The 21,108-nt window shown below is 39.1% G+C and overlaps 1 protein-coding gene across 8 annotated transcripts in view; it reads right to left on the reverse strand.

Moving 5' to 3' along the window:
• Positions 1–21,108, reverse strand: part of BBX (BBX high mobility group box domain containing) — a 276,768-nt gene that overhangs the window by 32,488 nt on the left and 223,172 nt on the right. For all 8 annotated transcript variants that reach the window (XM_039244981.1, XM_039244980.1, XM_039244974.1 and 5 more), the window contains 3 exons: positions 19,213–19,293; positions 2,686–3,694; positions 1,556–1,694 (listed from right to left, as the gene is read on the reverse strand). In XM_039244981.1, the coding sequence (XP_039100912.1) occupies positions 1,556–1,694; positions 2,686–3,694; positions 19,213–19,293 (1,229 nt within the window). The remainder of the gene's footprint in view (positions 1–1,555; positions 1,695–2,685; positions 3,695–19,212; positions 19,294–21,108) is intronic.

Genomic DNA, 21,108 nt, shown 5'->3' on the forward strand with positions numbered 1-21,108 from the left:
CACACTCCCAGTTACTTACGTGTGACTTTCTTAGAAATTACCAAAACAAAAACAACCAATACACCAACCTCTTTTCAGAGGTAGGTTTTCAAAATATTGTTTCACTTTTCTTGTTCCTAGAGAAGACTGGTAAAAACACCTCTCTCACGGCGTCAGCAGTTTCTAATGGAAGCATCAGAGACCTCTCTGCTGAGAGTCTTAATTCCTGCCTCATTCCCCCAGGACCCCATACTGTCTGCAGCAAGACCCGCTCCTCTCTCAGTGAGCAGACCCACAGGGCACGGTAGTTCTAGAAGATACAGAGCATTGGTCCTGACATTCAGTGGTCACTTTTTAAGGAAATTCTGCATTTGAAAATATCATTTGATGATGATGAATATGAGAATTTTTATGTTATTATTTATAAGTAGAGTTTGTAAGCAAAACTAATCTGAGCTACTTTGCACTTATACAATATTAGAAAAATACATAAAATTATAAAAATATCATCTTAAAGTAAATAATCTTGAGGAATTTAGCAAATTCCAGTCTCCCCTTTGTGATGACCTAGAGCCTTAGGATTACCAGATTTTAAAGCACTGTAACTTCCAAGGAAAAAAATACATTATTCCACTAACTGAACTGCAAATACTTATGAATAAACCAAATACAATACTTCCGATGCATGAAATTTGCATACCTTTAAACACACTTATGGAAAAAAAAGGAAAATGTAAAAATGTACTTATTTCTATTCAATATATTCTTTTCAAATTGGGCTAATAAGAAATCTCAAAGGATTTTTAAAACAGTTCAACTGAATATGCAGATACTTTCCTCGCCAGTATAAAGTACTGAATCTCCTAAGTAACAAAATGTTTTATATTAAGATTGGTATTAAGAGCATTTGGAATAACATTAAAAATGAAGTAATTCTTAACGATTTTATCTTGATGTATATGCTATTGCTTGATCCTGCATTTTAACACATAATGAACAACTGAGTGACTGAGTATTCTCTGCAGCAGATGAGCCTATCTAACATTTTTATCTTCGAGCAACAGAACATGGTTTTAACACAAATGGTTAGATGAGGTAGAAACATAATTTTATTTTACTTTATACTTTTGAGCTATCATATTATTTTATAAATATATAAACATAACCTTTAGAAATATTAAAGTATATACGGCAGGCAAAATGGCAAAATGTAAACATGCTTACGTAACATTGTAAACCTCAGATGGAAAAAGGCGTCCTAGCAATGTTAAAGGATTTACGATGCCATACCACCAATACATGGCGGGCCTCAATTTAAACTGAAGCCTACCTCTCGAATCTACATAGTTTGTACTATACCTAAAATGTGAATGGCACAGTCACTCACACAACCGAGTTAACAGCAGGAACCCTGTGGTACGCTGGGATTCCGTGCTCTCACGTGCTCGCTAAGACGGTAGCAAGTATAGAATGAGTGAATACTCCAGGAGAAGCAGTTAGTGATTTATGTTTACCTTGGAAAACCCACCACACTTGGGGTTTATGCAGTGTGCTGACTGCATTCACGGGCACTTACCTAAGGAGAGAATCTTCCTTTGGCTTGGTCTTCTTGAACTTCTTGCTCCCGCTGGTCCCACTCTGATTAAACGTCCAGCTTTCTTCATTCCAACACCCTTCGTGGTCCGAGGAGTTTCCTTTTCCTGAGCTTCGTTTCCCTAAGGGAATTTGAGAGAAAGAATGTGCTTGGTATACTGGGACGAGGTTGCTTCACAAGTGATTTGTTGACCCCTTAGGTATCTTTTGCATGATGCAATTTTAACTATTTCAATTTCAGAGTCCTCTAAGCGATTCATGATGGACAACCCTTAATAACACAACATGCAAAAGTGTACAGCTATGGGATAAGTTTTCTTATAACTCAACATACAGTATACTGTATATACTGTGTGACTCAAGAGGCAGACTGACTACTACCACCTTTTCCATTAGAGAATCAGACTAAGGTGTGGAAGCCTTTTGCTGGTGGGCACTATTAATTCGAATTTCCCCTGGATTTACTGGAATGATATCCCTGTATTCCCAAGGATCTTCATTCAGGGCTTGTTAGACCCATTTCTCAGACATCTCCAAACTGGAATTTAGCGTGGCAAGAGGTAGTCCCCTAGCTAGATGCTGTATTTTAAAACAGATGAATTTATATAAAACACTCTGTGAAATAAAGATATACACATTAACTGGTTTAATGTTTTAAAGAGCCCTTCCCTTCAACTATAGTTTTGAATACCTAATGGAGAGGGCTAGACAGATGATTTGCTTTTGGAGCCTATAGATCAACATTCTGCCCAATACATTTGCTTGATTTGGGATATTCTTTCCTTCAGTTTTAAAACTCTAAGAGCTTTAAACATGTAGTATTGATCTTTCAATACAAGACGCCGGCCCATACCAGTTTAAAAAAAAAAGAAAGGTTTAATTATTTGAATACATAACCTGAGACTTACCTACAAAACGAATACAAAATCTCCTTGACAGTGCTAGAAAACATGTAGGTAAAATGACACATATATATGGTCTATAAACAATAAAGAACTGTACAAATATATTGTTTGATGCCACACTGATCTTTATGGTGGCTCTTCTCCATGAGTCTAAAGGGGAAAATTGCTAGATTTCCATATTCTTTTCAGATGTGTAGGAGTTACTTACCTCTGTCAACATTAGCTCGCAGAGAGGTGAGCATGCCTTCAGACACCAGGGTTTTATAAAGAGCACCTTTGCAAGACCTCTCAGATTTCCGGGAGCCACAAGTCTCTATTTTTCTGTGACAGTCACTTTCCTCAGGCTTGGCCTGTCCCGATAGGCTGGGCGGTAACACATCCTCTGTGGGGGTCAATGGTTCTGCTTTTATACCCTCTGGCACCTCACTAGAAATGTTCTTGCTGGCAGAAATATTAATGAAATCTGGAGGTCTTGACTCTTTGGTGGTGTCTGAGGATTTCTCCTTTGACATTTTCTTCTCTCTTGATTTCACTTTTTTCTTTGGTGGCTTGGCATCCAAAATGCTTCCCTTGCCACTTGAAGATGTGCGGACCTTCTTGCGAGGGGTTTCTCCAAGTTTCTCGATGCCCCAGTCTCCCTTTGCAACAGCTTCAATGGTGTATATAACACTCTCAATGTCAGACTCTGAAGACTGCCTCTTTTTGCAAGCCTTCTTGGGTGTGGATTTATCATTTCCATGTCGATCCATTTTACTTTTTTTCTTCTTCTTTTTTAGCTTCTCTGGTTTGTTTAATGCTGTGGGATCCTCAATGATCATAATTCCATGAGGATGACACATATGATCCTTTCTACTGGGAACATCACTTATTATTATCTTGCTACTGGCAGAATAAGAAAAATCTGGGAAGTGACTACATTTTTGATCTTCTTCTAGTTCTTCCTTTTTAATTTCTTTGGGATCTTCCATTTTTATATCCATTGTCTCATCCATTTGTAGCTCCTCAAAATTTCTTAGTTCCTTAGAATCTCTTATATTTTCCTTAGCTGATTTTTCAAATTCTGCTTCCTTCTGTGACCTGGCTTCATCTGTTTTCTCCATTTTTACTTCTCTTTGTTCCTTTCCCTTCTCCAATTCTTTAATTCTTCCACCTTCTGATTCTTTTGCCTTCATTAGTTTTGAGTCCTCCATTTTAACCCCCTCTGATGCCAGACACATCTAAACGGTTCAAAGAAAAATGGGAAAATGACAAAAAATATTCTTATTATCCTACATTTGAAATTAGCTTAAACTATCAAAGTCTATTCCTCTTAAAAAGTAATCAAAACAAACTTTACAATAATCAGTCCACTTTTGCCAAACTAATTTAAATGACTCAAATTTTTAAAAGGCTGTAGGCATTATGATACATTCATTAAACTTTAGACAAGCACAAACCCAAATTCTCATTTTCCAGTTTCATCAGAAGCTTTTTCTATGAAAACACAAATTTAGTAGAAAGAAGATGGGCTCTAGAGTTGAAAGACCTGAGTTTGAGTCTTAGTTTTGCTACTTGCTAACTCTGTGGCCTAAAATGAGACATTTCACTGCTCACTGCTAGGCTGTCTTTGTAAAATAAAAAGGTTGGCAGGAACAGTTGTCTCACAGGATTCTGTGAGGTTTAAGTGAGATGATATACTGATGGCAATACTGATTAAATAATCCCCAGACTGTTTAGATGTTTACCTTTTCATTTTTCTTGGGGAAATGAGAAAAATAGCAACATTTTGTACCTATCCACTTGAAATTAGAAATGAGTAGATGATTTGTTAAATAACTACAGAAGATTCTGATTAATAAAAAAAAAGCGTTACAGGCCTCAGATGCTGACAGATAATCTGAGGATCACAAAAGTAGTGAAAACTAAGTGGTGGTTTTTTTTGTTTTAACTAATTTGATGGCAGACTTGATCTAATCTGAACTTACTGGCCTGCAAATTCTGACCAGAACTAATGTGAAATTGCTTAACATCTTAATTCACACTTAACGTGACTATTCATATGCTTTTGCTATCAGCATCTTCATGCATTTGCATTATGCCTTGTGGGAATTAACTGCATAGCATAAGATGCATGTACTATATCATTTTTCTGAAATCTGAAAAATTCTGAATACCAAAACACATCTGGCAGCAATCTGGTTATGTTTTAAAACTCCCCCAATTTCACACATAGGACCTTACACGAAACACTTGCCATCTTCCTCTCCGGCTCCTAGGTACCTCGAAAATTCCATCTAAAGCTATTTTCTGAAAGGGGAAATTGCTGCTTATTGTAGAATTTATTTTCAATATGTGGATTTTCATTCATAATCATTTCCTGAAAGGCTCTCAAGTGCCAGGCCCCATGGGAGGACCCCAAAGATCATTCTCTGGGCTGAGACTTAGTTTGGGGGGACATGGTTAAAGCATCAAGAAAGTTGGAATGATCGGTCAATATGGGACCTGTTAGTGTTGCTTCTCTCAGGAAAATGGTAAAGCACATTGAAATGAGCCAGCGTGCTAAGTATGCTTGCTCCTTCTGTAGCAAAATCAAGATGAAAAGAGGAGCTGTGGAGACCTGGCACTGTCATACTGGTGTGAAAACGGCTGCGGACGTGCCTAGACCTACGGTAGCCCTTCTGCAGCCACAGTAAGGCCTGCCACCAGATGCCTGAAGGAGATGAAAGACCAGCAGCAGAAGCTCCACCAGAGTAAATGCCTTGATTTATGTAACCAAAAAAAAAAAAAAAAAAATCAGTAAGTTCCCTTCTCTGACTCTGAGGATTCATCATGAAGCTGACAATGCTGATTAGGCCAAGGGCAGAGCAGGAGATTTCTCCGTTATTCATTTTACCTATTTTGTATTAGCAACTTAGAGGGAAAAAAGTATTGGGTTTTGCTGAGCCCCTAAATCAAGCATGTGAGTTAGGAAATTGATACCTTAAAAGAGAACAAACTGAGGGCTGATGGGAGTGGGGGAGAGGGGAAGGGGGGTGATGGGAATGGAGGAGGGCACTTGTTGGGATGGGCACTGGGTGTTATATGGAAACCAACTTGATAATAAACTATTTAAGGAAAAAAAATTACCACTGTGTCAAATGGCAAATTGTCAGAAATGTTATGTCTATAAAACTCATTAAAATTTTTTAAATGAAATTAAATTTAATTTGAGAGAGAGAGAGAGAGAAAGAGAGAGCAAGCAGGGGAAAGGGGTAAAGAGAGAGAGGGATTGAGAATCTTTTTTTTTTTTTTTTTAAATTTTTTTTTAATGTTTTATTTATTTCTAGGAGAGAGAGAGAGAGAGAGAGACAGCGTGAGCAGGGGAGGGTCAGAGAGAGAGGGAGTCACAGACTCTGAAACAGGCTCCAGGCTCTGAGCTGGCAGTCAGCACAGAGCCCGACGCAGGGCTCGAACCCACGAACCGCGAGATCATGACCCAAGCGAAAGTCGGACGCTTAACCGACTAAGCCACCTAGGCGCCCCAGAGGGATTGAGAATCTTAAGCAGGCTCCATGCTCAGGGTGGAGCTTGACATGGAGCTTGATCCTACAACCCTGGGATCACACCTGAGCCAAAGAGTCGGATGTCAAACTGACTGAGCCACTGAGGCATCCCTAAAACTCATTTTTTAAATAGATAAGAGATTCAGTTAAATAGGATATCTTCTTTCACTTCATTCTTCCCCTTAGAATTTTCAATGCATCTCAGATCTTTCCGTGAGAATTATAATTGGTAAGCCTGAGAAGAAATTGAAGGGTGCGAGGAGGCAGATCATGAAAGTTTAAAAAAAAAAAAAAAAAAACCAACATAAAACGAACATGACAAGAGCACCCAGCTCTTCAGATTATTCACAGGGAAGATCTGAGATGGTATGGATTCACAATGGAGCTATCTTTTTTGGGAAATCGTGTAAGTTAACTTTTAGACCTTAGCAAGTAGTTATGAAGACTGAGAACTCCCCTTTAGCAAAAACTTACCAGAAGTAAGATCAAGCAAAAATGTTATTTTAATTCTGACACACTGACACACTTAATCTTCCCTGTGTATTTTATTCTCATTGGAGAATGTGCTGTTTTTGCAGTGATTTTGAAATAATTTTTACTTTCCTTTCTCGATCATCCTAGTCCTAACTGAAGAACTCTCCCACATTGGAGCAGACACAATACTAGTTCTAGAAAGAAGCCTGGAAAGGCATCCTCAAGGTAAATTTTATGGTTTTTCAGCTACTGTCACTCTGGCGACCTTTAATAATTCCCTGCAGGAGCCATGTCCCAAACAGGCACTGGGTTTTATAGTGGCATGTCAATAGTTTGTATTTGCATAGGTTCCTCTGAGCAAACCTAATAATACTTTGCAAACTCCATTCTCTGCTTCAATATATTTCAAAATGATTCTCCTCATCATCCCTGATAGGATTCCACAGCTAGGAATGAAATGGAACAAATGCAGACATTCACTCTGGGGACACATTCCAGGAAATAGCATAATATTTCTTGTGGCAGTAATTACACCAGCCACTAGTCATGCTTTACTTCCTTGTTTTGGGCTTTAAAAGGTTTTTTCCCCCCACAAATAGAGTATGTTAATCCTAAATTATAAGAAAAACAATTATATTGCTGGAAGTGAAACTACAAAAATAAAACAAATAACTCCGAGTCAAAAACTACAAATCATAAATCTCACTAACCAAAAACCCAAATAAACACAAATCAGACTCTCAGAGCTGGGTGTCATATTAGGTAATCTAATTTAACATTCTTCCCCATGTGGAAATTCACTTTACTACAATATTCCCTAGACTTAATTATCCAACTTTCTGCACAAAGACACTGAGCGTATTAGAGGGTGGTTCTCTCTGAAATACTTAAAATTTTGAGGAAAAAATTATCACTCCATCATACTAGTTATTCCCTGAAGTCATGTTAAGTAATCCGCTTTCTCTCATAAGACAGACTATCAAATCCTGGGAGACAGGTGTTATATTCCCATAAGTCTCTTCTCCTGACATGATATCTCAGTTCCCTTAATATGTAAGCCTTACTGACCTCTCAGAAGTTGGGACCCTCTTACCTAAATGCAGTATGGCATCCTGAAGTGAGAACTGGGTTTTCTTGAAGTAAGTTGGGCTTGTGACCAAGAACCACTGCACTTGCCTAAGGTTACAGCACAGTGAGCTATGTATTTTTGACTTGAATTCATATGAGGAAATAAAGCCTGAGAACTGGGGTAACAATATATGCTCCACTGGGTTGTTGTGATGCAAAAGTGAATAAGTGTGTGCAGACACAACACTTTACACATAAAGCTTTACAAGGGTCGGCAAACATGGATTTAGCTATATCTTTCTCAGAGTAAGTTCCTAGCTTTCCCATAATGCTTTACATGAGAAGCAGAATTGTGTACTTGTCAGCTAACAGGGATATACTTATCTTCTAATGGGCCCAAAGATGGATCTCCCCTCTGTCACTTTAAAAACAAAACAAAACAAAACAAAACAAAAACCAACTCATACTTCTGGCGTGTGGTCAATGAAAATCTTGGATTTCTTTACCCACCTAAAATGCTGGGAAGCTTGGTCTCTCCCATTCTATAACGTTATGTTATTTCTTGTACATAGCTGTGAGAGTTTCCATTTTTCCTTATAAAATTTATCCTTTCCAACTCTGAATTACATAACCTCCAGCTCTGTGTTATGGACACATTTGATAAAGTTGCATTTTATGTATTCATCCAAATCTTTGGTAATGTTGAATAGGACATGGCTAAGGACAGAGCCTTTGGGCAGACTTTTAGAGCCCTTTCATCAGGTTGATTTGAACATTAATAAACTTTAGCAATCTAAGAATGTTTTATAATCCAATCTAAATTCCCCATTTTGTTCACAAGGACATTATAAGATTATCTGTCAAAAATCTTGCAGAAATCTGGTCACAGTATGCCAACAGCTCTCCCAGCGAATTTTATAACCATACCAAATAGAAAATGAAAATGGCTTGTATTCCAGTCAGAGTCTAACTAGGCAAACAGAAACAACTTAAAGCATATCTAGCAGAAGGAATTTAATGCAGGGAACAGGTTGGTTACCCAGGTCACGAAGAACTGCACCCTTCCCTGCACATCCTGGCTGCTCTCTTCCCCCTATTCCATATTTTCACAACAGAGTCTCCCATTGGCTGAACCCAGCTGGAAATCAGGGCGCACAGGCACCCAGAAAAGTCAGTCTACAGCCATCAGGGATATGAAAAGGCATGCAGAGCAAACAGACTAGGGGAGAGCACCCAGTTTTTATCTTCTTTTCTATAGGATCAAACATTTTATTATTAGAAATAAGTCTCAAAAGTCTCTAGGAACTAATAGTTTGTATTTCCACATAAAATAAGCAACTTGGGAATAGTTATGGACCATCACTCTTAGTGTGAGTAAATCCTATATTAAGAATCTATTCCAAAAGGGAGGGGTGCAGGAGCCAGACTGTCTAGGACTACACACTGGCTCTGCCTCTGATTGGCTTTCTTTTTTTTTTTTTTTAATTTTTAATGTTTTTATTTATTTCTGAGACAGAGAGAGACAGTGTGAGCAGGGGAGGCGAAGAGAGAAGGAGACACGGAATCTGAAACAGGCTCCAGGCTTGAAGCTGGCTGACAGCACAGAGCCCTATGCGGGGCTCGAACCCACAAACTGCGAGATCATGACCTGAGCTGGTCGGACGCTTAACCGACTGAGCCACCCAGGGGCCCCTGATTGGCTCATTTTCTATAAATCTTTCTGCGCTTTAGTTTCCCCATTTATAAAACATGGATGTTAATAGTATTTCTCGTAGGAATACTGCGAGGTTCAATTAGTTGGACATGTAAAGCACTTAAAATAGTGCCTAGTGGGGCACCTGGGTGGCTCAGTCGGTTAAGCGTCTGACTTAGGCTCAGGTTATGGTCTCATGGTTCATGGATTCAGGCCCCTCATCAGGCTCTGTGCTGACAGCTAGCTCAGAGCCTGGAGCCTGTTTCAGATTCTCTCTCTCTCTCTCTCTCTCTCTCTCTCTGACCATCCCCTGTTCATGCTGTCTCCCTCTCTCAGAAATAAATGAAACATTAAAAATTTTTAAAAAAATTAGTGCCTAGTACAGAGCAGAAATAAATGTATTCTGACAATCATCCTCTGGTAGCCTTGTGCCATGCAGAATAAATCTTAGCTATTGACGGTAGTAGTAATAGTCCTATGGATATCATTGATAGCGTGTCACAGCCCTGATATACCTAGTACTTTGCTTTAATTTTTTCATTCTAGGGTTGAATGATTCTGTAATTGGGAGAAACAAATATAAAAAAAAATTAGATGCAGGAGATCTTAAATCAGTTACCATTCAAGAAGCTACTCTCATTAAACATATAGTTAAACTCAATCCTACCACTGGGTACAAACATCTACTTTTGAGTGCATTTATCAACTAACTTTAGTGGGGCTTATGAAAGTGGATACAAACTACATTCTGTTCAAATGCATGGACATGCAAATAGATAAGTACACAGTGGACACAGAGGAACATAAATCAGTGTGAACTCAGGTGAATAAAACTGCACTGTGGGAAGCACAGAATCAATGTCTGTTATTAATTAGTCAAGTTGCCCTTACTAGAGGGTTGGTTGTTAATCAAGCCTTGAAATAAATATGCCTTAGTAAATGACAATTTATTCTTCCATTATTATTTTAAATTGAACAATAACCTTCTTTAAGAGTGAGGATGTAAAATGTCTGCAGGACACCTTCTGGATGGAATTCCCATGGCTGTATTCAAAGAAGTCAGAATGCTAATGTTTTAAATCAAATGCCTGGCACAAATATTTGATATCTATGGTCTATTCCCTCAGGCACCATATTTTTTATAACTGTAACTCAGGGGGCACAAAATGGATCCTTTGTCACCTCTGTACTCTCCTCCAAGAATATAGCCTAGTACCTTTCAAAATGAAGGCATTTCACAGATAACTGTCATGAATTAAATGGTTCATTAGTTCTGAGGTAATTGAGGAGTCTAAAATGCAGTCTCATTTGTACCAAGAAAGTTACCTCACAAGTCTATAAAGAAACAATGTTAATTAGGACCATGCTATTGCTTGGCCTAGACAAGCATTCACACTGTCCTTACTTATGCCTCCCAAGAACACCAGTGAAAATTAACCACCAATACTATAGTTTTACTTCTGATATCTGAAACCTCACTGAAGTTTCTCTCTGTTTTTGTGTAGTCAGAATGGCCTGACAGTGATGAGCTGGAAGAAATGTAACTTACCCCCGAAAGAAAAATGAAAACGAGTATGTTGAAACTGGAGATTACTAAGGATGCACATCTTTGACAGACGTATAAAAATCACCCTCTTCAAAATGATTACAATGAAAAATCTTGGTAGGAATATTGAAGAGGTGAGATAAAATGTGTAGTGGAGGGATTATTTTTTATATTCCTGGGTTCAAGGAGATTGCCATTTTCAGCTCAGGTAAGATCATGACACTGGCTCAGGGTTTGTTATGGGGGACTACAGAGACATAGTAAATGTGTGTTGCAACAAGCTTTTATCTCTTTGAATCAAAGACATTTTAAAATGTATTCCGTTCTATAAACGTTAAGATATCGATTCATTTCTTTAATGTGTTCTGCTATAAAAGACAGTGAAATGACCACCGAAAAATAATTACTCATGTGTATTAGATAAGAATAATACTACAGAAGTAGATGCCCTTTAACTGGTACAAAGAAATGGGTAAGTTGCTCCAATGTACCATACTATTTCACTCTTAATTATCTTTTGTCTTTCACTGTCTATTGTAAAGGATCCAGCTCGATTAAAAACCAGGCAGTGTGAAAATAGACCCACTGACACTAATCAAGAAGTTTCAATTTCAAAATCTCTGCCTTTTAGCACAAAACAAATGTTTTGCAGCCAAGGTATGTTTACAGTCATTTTGTACTGGCTTATTATCTGCCAAAACAGTGTAGACATAACCCTAGGATGGCATTTAGCAGTGTTTTCCAAGATGTGCACTTCTCCCATAATTAAATAAAACCAGAATGTTTTTGCCATAAACATACACTGCCTGATGGTTTCAGAGAATAAAAAATAGCATTGCTGCTAAGAAAATTCAATTTTCTTTATTATAAAAGATAACTGGTCACAGAACAGTGGTCTAAGCATCTTTCAACACTGAAATCTGAGCATATTAAGTAGTTTTCTATTTGGTTTGTGTTAACACGACCAGGTGAAAAGGTGGCTTAAATGTTTCTCTTTACTCACGATTTCTTCAGAAATTATACCCATCCTGAAGACTCTGGATGGGGTGGGGTGGCCTTTGTTCCATGGGCCATCTATTAAAGTCTCCCCCAGAAGTGTTAAAGGAAGTCATTAGGAGAATTCCTATATTTCAGTATCTCCAAAAATAAGTTGATGCAATTGGGAATGAAATGAAAAGTTTTGGGATGGGAGTTTTCTAAAAATGACTCACAACTCTGCCTAAATAGCTATGGAAAGAAATACAACAGTTTCAAAAAAAGACCCCCTCAAATACATTATAAATATTGGGATTCATTTGTATGACAGCAGCATAGAATGGGCTGAGGTGAGAGCTGTGCGCTGAGATTCCGGGTTTCAGGGGGCTATGATGAGGAGGTGGGGAGTCTGCATGTCAACAGCTTGTGAGGACACACAGAAAACTGAAATGGAGTCACCTCGATCAAACAACACCCATACCTGGTAGTGGTGGGGAATGCTGATGTGATTGAAGAGATCGCGTTTCCTACTGTTTTCAATATGGTAGGTAATCTCTGTAATTCTATCACAATTCAGCTTTTCTTAAAATGAGCCAATATCCTTCCTAGGACTTAATTTTTATAGATAATAGAATAAATTCATCTTTATCTACCAATTTTGTTTTAATTTAATTTAATTGCAAGTTAGAATGTGAGGAAAACTAGGGAGTTAAGGTGTCTGAAAATGTCATCATCTATTTTTAATAAATAGGGATAAAGATAACTTTTCCAGTCTGTCAGAAGCACCAGATCTACAATCTTGCTTTTTTATGCATGAGGAGTAGGAATATATGTGGAGAAATCCAGCACTCTTCCTTCAACTTAACCTTAAAACATTACTAGTTTCATAAACTGAGATAAAGAAATAGAACTCAGACAATAGGTACCACAGACCAAACTCAGCAATCCTGTGGTGACTGTTTTCTACTTTTCTTCCTTCTGTGCTCAGAGAATACATGCCTCTGGCTTTCTAAACTCGACCATTTCCCTTAACAACCCCCTCTCTTGTGGACTCTCTCAGTACTGGATTTCTTCAGCTGTCCCCATCCCTCGGCATCTTTCATCTCTTCTTTTCTGCTGGTGGGGCTTCCTCTTTGTTCACAAGGCCTCTTTGTTCATCTGGGCTTCCTCAAGTAGGGCTCCGCACTTCCATTCTTCTCCTGTGCATTCAGGTTCAGAGCTGGGGCCATCTCCAGCTCCCCTTTCGCTTTGCCTCTCAAATGGACCCAATCATGGAATCCAACTAAATCCTCCATAGCGTCCCTGGTATCTGTTTCTACCGCCCCTCCCCAATCCTGGCTCTTATCTTCACACACCTGGATGTCCCCAGAAGTTTTCCACTCCATTCTACACACAGCTACCAAGGAAGTCTGCTTTCCCACTGCATACCCCTTCCTTAAATCTCTAGTTGCTCCTCATGGTCTTCAAGCACAAGTTTCTCTGCTGCACACTAAACACCCTCTCACTTCTTTAATTTGTTTTTAACATGTTTTCATTTTTGAGAGAGAGATAGAGTGCGAGTTGGGGAGGAACAGAGAGAGGGTGACACAGAATCCAAAGCAGGATCCAAGCTCTGAGCTGTCAGCACAGTGCCTGACATGGGGCTTGAACCGACCAGCAGTGAGATCATGACCTGAGCCAAAGTCGGACACTGAACTGACTGAACCAACCAGGCGTCCCACACCCTCCCACTTCTGACTGTAGCCACACTCCACCTTCCGCAAGTCTCTTAGCACAGCCCATTACTCCTGTGCATCTGGTCTAGTCGTCACACACCTATCTCATGCCTTCTGCCTCCACCCCTTTATCCCTTTGCTGTATCTCTCTCATCTCTCCATTTGATAATGCAAGTCAGAATCTGCACTGTGTGAGGGAGGCGCACAAGGGTAGGTGGATGCTGGCAGGGGCTGCTGCCCTTAAGAGCCAGGGCTCCAGAGGGACCAGAGGGAAAGGAGAGCACGGTGAAGGTGTCTCCAAGGAGGCAGGCACTACTGGCTCTGACCAATCGTCCTCATGTGGGAAGGTTGGACCAGTGTCTCCAGATTCTCTAAATTTTCATGAGAAGTCAGACAAACACATTTATTTGAAATCTCCACTTTTAAAGTATTAGCCACTAATTGAAATGTAAATAATACAGGTCAATAAATTTAGTGCCCTCCCCAAAAGCATCTCTGCAAGTTAAATGTGGCCCAAAGGCTGCTAGTTTCAACCCGTTTCCAAACAACTCCTTCATCAAGAACCCTATTTGAGCTCTCTGTGCTGGGTCCCCAGGACACTCCTGCTAGTATCAATTCCCCCTTTCTTGGCTTCACAAACTCACTGTGTATATCATCATCCATCACAAGTAGAGCCTTGTCATTTCACTGCATGGTTCCCTGTGAAACCGTTTGCACACTTCTTTCTCGTTCCTTAACTTTTTGTATCTTATCTCTCTGCAACTGGAGAAGAAGTTCTTGGAGGACAGGAGTCCTACACCATAATTTCCTCTCAGTTATCTTCCAAAGTATATTCACAAACAGGCACTTACTTATTTAAGGGTGTAAGATGTATCTTGGCAGTTTCAAAAGTACAGACACTTTTTAAAAAGGAAATATCAGCTCCATTTCTTTGACAGCAGTCTTGAAAAATCTGTCATCTTATTCAGCCATACACATATATGTGTAGGAGTAAGCTGTCTTCCATAGAGCCTTCTATAATACGCAAAGTCCTATAACAAGCAACTTGCAGAGTTTTTTACATTCATCTAAAACAAGGAGACAGAACAGCCCAGTGTGGAAGAGTCTGGCTGTGGAGACAGACTGCCTGGGTTTCTACAGAGGCTCTGACTTCTTGTCCACATGACCTCAGGCAAGTCACAAAACCTCTCTGCCCTTTTGTCCCCTAATGTGTAAAAAGAGGAATGATGATAATACCTATCTCAGAGGATGTGTGTGAAAATTCAATGAGTACATATAAAATACTTAGGAAAGTGCCTACCACACAGCAGATAATTAAAGTCATTATTATCTTAGGTTAGATAATACAACTGAGTTTCTGCTATTAACATTTAGACTCTATTTTAAAGAACACGTATTTCCAAAAAAGAAAAGTAAAACCAAAGGATAATATTTTTAGGCATATGCTCTGGCCTCTCGTGGCAACTCTACAATACCAAAACCACACCTGTAGGTTAAGTGTGCTCCCACCATTGACCTTAGAAGGTTCGCAGGTTACCCTACCATGAGAAACACTATTCATATATCCATATGCAGGTAACTTTAGCAGCCTCATGGTTATGGAAATGGAATAGATCCTCAAAAATTACTACTTATTGGAATAAATGAATCAACTATGTATATTATTATACTAGGCAATTCTGATACCAGAGATCTTTAAGTGTAGAATTTTCTTTGCTAAAATATACAGGAAAAGATGTCTCTGTGTGTCCTCCAAATATATAGCAGCTATAATACACAATCCTCTCCAAGGGGATGCTTTGCTATTTTTTATATGACCTGACCTAATTAATTTCAAAATAAAAGGAAACACATCATAGTACCTGCACCAATTAAGCAACTGATTAACTGAACAGTACTAACCACATGTAGGTTCAAACATAAAGAACTGTATTTTCTTTTCTCAATTCCTTGACCTCAACAGCACTATACCAACTCCATTCCTAGCTGGAGTAGATTCCTGAAAAATACCTGGACCAGATCCCAGAATTGTCAGGTCACTCTCAGCTACTAAAAATCCACCCAGCTTAAAATGCCAATCAAATGCCTGATGCAGGGCCTTCCCCAGGGCATCTCCTAGCTATGGGGTCCCAAGAAGTAAAACTATGCCAAAACTGAGAGTGCAGGCCAACCCAAGTCTGTTTGTGTCTGCTGCCAACTTCCTTCCTTTGCCTACTGCCGGCTCAAGTGGGTGTAGGGCACAGCAATAAGTACATGCCTAGAATATTTCTTCCTTCTCACCAAGAAGATATTTCTTGCAAGCAACAGCCCCTGTATTTTCAAGAGACCTACTATTCAGCCTTCCCCTGTGTCAGCTTGTAGAAACGGAGGTGGGGTAGAGAAAGCGGTTAGTTTCTGGGCTGGTTGCTGGCTCTTTCCTTTACAAGTCCTAAAGCTTCTGCTGTAGGAAACAGGAGAAGCAATAGTGGAGGCAAAACTAACTGCCCATGGTTATGCCTGTCTTTTTCTATCTGCTCCTACACTATACACGACTGAATGACCTTGTCACGGGATTCCAAGGGCAGGGATGACATACAAATTATTTAAGAGGCAGGGGGGCAAACAGATCAGAAGGGATATGGTCCAAGGGCTGGAATAGGTCCTGCGGGCCCCTTGCAGTATCCTCCCATTGCTGGAAGGATCAGGAGGCCCCAGGGATGCTGTGGAAATTGCAGCAAGGGTACTCAGGGGGTTTGGGTCACAGTCTTTTTACTAACGAGGGGAAGAACTTGGTAACGTTAGTACCAGGACAGCTGTACTGGTGGAAACTGACTGAACATCACTCAAACTTGTGGGAGCTCATCAGTGTCCTGAGCAAAGCTGTCTCTAGTGTGTATTTCCTAATGAGAGAGACTGTCCCAGGCCTGTTCTCTGCAAACCCTCCTGCCATGATGGTCCCACGGCCTCTTGCCTGATCACACAGAACTACTTTCTATTTTTGACTTGACCTGTGGAAACTCATGCATCTTTACAGCGCCAAAACGGAGTACAGCAGGCTATTTATTCCAAACCTCTCCCTGCTGCCAACTTCCTTCAGCTCTTTTCTCACCTGGTCAGACAGGTGAAGGGCATAGCAATGTCTATGTCTAAAACACTTCTCACTTCTCACCAAAGAATGAGAAGACACCTATTGCAGGTACACCCCAATCAGGAACAAATTGTCTCGCAGAGCTGCCTTCACTTTGTTTGTCCCACACAGGGAGCAGGGATGAAGAGTAGAAAGCAATTCCTTCCTTCCCTCTTCAGAACAGGGAGGAAAACCAAAATATTCCCAATGACTGGATCGTTTTTGATAGTCCCCCTCCTACTGATGGCTTGGGGGCTGGGATAGGAATGAGAGAACCCCTAGAGGGGTACATGGGGTAGTAGCTGGATTAGACCATCTCTTTATAAATCCCAAGAGAAGGATCTGGCCCAAATTGAAGATGGCTTACTGGTAGATTTCCTTTTGAAATGTATGAATTTAAAGCTATTCTTTCATATTTCAGACAATAGCACCAATTCTGGGTAAGAGGAAAAATCTTCCTCCGTATCCTGTTATACTTATTTGAAGAGGCACCCAAAATAATTAAATATTATATGCAGTTTAAGAAAAATGAATATCAAATACACATGAATAGAAAAATTGAGGAAGCATATTTCTATTGGTGATTATTTGGAGATGCTGATTAATCCATTGTGCATATATTTATGTTTAATTAGAAACTGCAAAGGATTTAGAATGTTATTCTAAAACACAGTCTATTAGCATTATGGCATCATATTCATGTGGTGCAAATAATAATGTGAGAGGATTTTCTTGGTAAACTATTTTTTAGCGACCCTGTTTTATCAAAAGCATATATTTTTACTTGGATGTTATAAGAAACTAAGTCTGAGTATAAGCTGATTTGCTATAATTGGAATAGGCTTATTGCAGTCATTTTACCCCTTTAAAATTATGATACCAGCATTCAAACATCTGTTAAACCATAGCATCTGTTTCATATTTGGGATGCATCCCTACAAATTAGAAGAATGTTCTTTTTAATGAGCTCTGATTTAATAGGGAATCCTTTTTTCATATGACTATTATGCCAAAGAAAGAAAATGAGAAGACAAAAATCCTATCCCTAGCGCCCTCCACAGTAAAGTACCAAAAAGGTCCATACACTTCTAAAATAAAACTGTTTCATGAAGAAAGATCAACGTGAAAGTTAGCTTGTTTTACAATTTAGTATTATTACAGATGTATTATGAATATGTTTGTATATATGTGTGCACACGCACAGGTGTGTGTGCACACATACAGAAGCCAGGAAATGCAGAGAGGGCATACATTCATATTAAGAAAAGCAATCATTTCTTTCAAATACATTGTCTTGCTAATCTATAGGGTCTTAAAAATACCAGGTAAACTCATGACCTCGTAGTGCCTCTATTTACTAGGATTTGTTTGCTCTAACTCCAAAGGCACACTTGTTGCCAGATCTTTATCATTTCAGTTCTATGTGAAGCAGTACTTGCCACTGACTCACTCAGTCCTTTTTAAAAATGATTCCCTTTGGTCTTTGGAAGTTTTCTAGTCATTTGTAGACCTCTATCTGGGTCTGATTTTGTCTTATAAGAAGCATGTCAGCTTAAAGTCAGACAACAAAGGGTTCATTTGTTCCACTGTTAATATACTTCTTTACTGTTTTAGGCCTTTGTGTTTTTTTTGTTTCTAATGTGGACCTCGGCAGACATTAAAAGCTTAATTTAAACATGTTTAGAACTCCTGGATTTTAATGATATAAGTTACCATAAAATTTAGAAGATGATAGGTTGCCCCATTAAATTCAACAAACTACAAAGGATTTATAAAAAGAATATATCACTCACATGAAAAGAAAAAAAGAAAACTCAGAAAGAACTCATTGGAAGGAAGCCAGAAAAATGAGGGGAAATAGAAATTTAATGTAAGAGATTTCTGGTCACCCATTCTGTACCTCCGAATTTGTCTCACCAAAAGAGAAAATGGCTACTCCAGCTATTTCTCCCCATGCTAAAGACGTTTCTTTCACAGAAAAAAGGCAGAGCAGTCGCAGGCAGGGAGAGGAAAGCATGGTAGGTGCCCGCCACAGCAACGACTGCTTGTGGCACCTTTCTCACCAACCCATCCCCCACCAAGTGAGGGCTCTCTGTCCCCCACAGATTTATGAAGGCACATTTTCTACTTTACCAAAGGAAAAGCAGCATTTTAGATCCATGTCACAACAAATGTAGAACTGACAGGTGTTATTAAAACCAGATTTTGAGTCATTTGCTTTCTTCACTAAAATAAAACAAAACCACACAAAGCACACCCCCAAATTAAAATATCAACCACCTGGTTTAAAAGTAGTGTCTTCTCGGAATTTACAGACGCTATAAAAGAATCAGAGAAGAGAAAAATGACCTAGGCTGTTCTTCTGGTTCAGGCTGAACTTATTTCATCAATGTGAGAAAAAAACTGACCTTATTTGACAATACTAACCTGTGAAAAAAGATTCTGCTGTTTCCCTGAGTATCCTTTTCCAGTACTTAGTGACTTTTAGTGGCATAACTCCTTTTTTACCCTCTCATGGTTGAAAATGAGATATAACAACACACTTTATGGTCATAGGGGAGCAGGTACAGTTTAAAGAACATTGTTATGATGAACTTCTGGCATCTCTACGGATCTTATCTCCATACAGAAACTTGCCTCTGCCAGTTGAAAGAGTGCAGACTTTCCACAGCGTTTCACGGGTTCCGCACCACCCAGCTGCGAAGTGTTTGAAGAAATCTGTATTGAAAATAATTCACATAAAGGATATTAATTGTGCCATTAGAATCTTTGCTTCTCATTCATACACATTCAGGAACTTCTTTAGTTTATCAGAACATCAGTGTTCCCAAGTACCAAGTAACTTTAAAGGTGTCACACTTGGGATTGTAATTCTTAAACCAACTTTAGTGAACAACCTCAAAAATAGTAACAAAAACCAGGTATGGCTTGGACAGCTGTTTAAGGACAGGAGTATTATCTTGTACACTCCAGGCTTTAAACTCAATCACTTAAAACAAGATTTGCATTTCCATTTCCATATAAACACCAACTCATCAATTGATCAAATACAAGGGATTTAGTCATTTTGTATGCACCAAAGTGACTAATTTTTTAAGCAATATATGTGGGATCTCTACAATATTTGGAAAAGATAGCATCATCAGTCAACAAACGTTTTTTAGAGAATGCAATGTAAATGTCGTGGGCTATACGATAGGAACTGGGGAAACTAAGAGTTTTATAGAAAACACTGGCCCTGGCTTTGAGAGAATGCTCTAAAGTATACACAAAGATTGAAAATCAAGACCACAAATCTAAATAAGTTATACAGTTAAGGCCTATGCTGAGGCACAACATATCCAACATTACATTGACTGCTGTTCTTTTGCAAATTTGGCCAAACAGCGGCCAGCCACTGATAACAATGAACTGCAATGTCCTTTCTCATTTTTATATGAAAACTTCATTTTCAATTTCTAGCCTAACTCAGTAAAAAGCTGAGGACATACATTCTTAAGGATCTTTACAGAGTATTCTTCCTGGATAAGTTCTGTCATCATTATAGCAGCTAGCTATGGCTTAAGCATTTCATATTCTTCATGATTCTGAATTCTTTCTCAGTTTAAGATAGAAGTATTTCTCAGTTCAGTTTAGGAGGCAGTCCTGCCTGCTGACTATATCCTCACAGGTGACCCCAAATTCCACAGGGGAGTCTGTGGAGCCGTCAGCTCTGGGAGAGACTGGGAGCTTGCTGCTGAAGGGAATTCTCTCTAGAATACCTGCTGAATGAGAGGCCTCTGTCAAGGCCAATATTTAATAAGCTACCTGGGCCATTTAGAAGGGTCTAATTTATGAAACTTTTAAGCACTTTTTCTTCCTAGGTACTATCATTTTTAACAGTTCTTTCCTATTCATCCCAACTAACTTTTTGTTTTATTTATTTTGGAGGGAGTGTGCCCAAGTATTGGAGGGGCAGAGAAAGGGACAGAGGATCCTAAGTGGGCTCTGCATCGATAGCAGGAAGCCCAATGTGAGGATCGAACTCACGAATCAAAACTGAGAAATCATGACCTGAGCCAAAGTTGGATGCTCAATTGACTGAGCCACCTAGGCATCTTGAAACCCCTTTTTTGTTGTTTTTAAAGAAAATTAACTAAATGGGGTTCAATCTTTCTAAGTCTGGAATATTTTCTTCTAGCTAAGTTTTCTCTGATATATGCCACTTATACTTTTTCTAGACAAGATTAATTTAATAAGTCACCTTATCACTAAACTAAGAGAAACAGAAACATAGTCACCACCTCCCAATGACTTGAGGGAATGAAGTACTGAACATACAGAAATGCCAGCGTCTTGAACCAAGGTTGTATAAAAGAAAGAACATGACTTTTGTGTCAGACAGACACACCTTCATTACTTTTTGCTGTGTCAACTTAAGGAAATTAAGACTGAGTCTCATCTACCTCATCTTCAAATTAGAAACAATAATACCTGCCCCATATTACAGTTGTGAAGATTAGATTTTATGTTAATGAAGAGGATGGCACAGTG

Source organism: Hyaena hyaena, unplaced genomic scaffold (assembly GCF_003009895.1).
Source record: "Hyaena hyaena isolate Hyena2069 unplaced genomic scaffold, ASM300989v1 scaffold_251, whole genome shotgun sequence".
NCBI classification, from domain to species: Eukaryota; Metazoa; Chordata; class Mammalia; order Carnivora; family Hyaenidae; genus Hyaena; species Hyaena hyaena.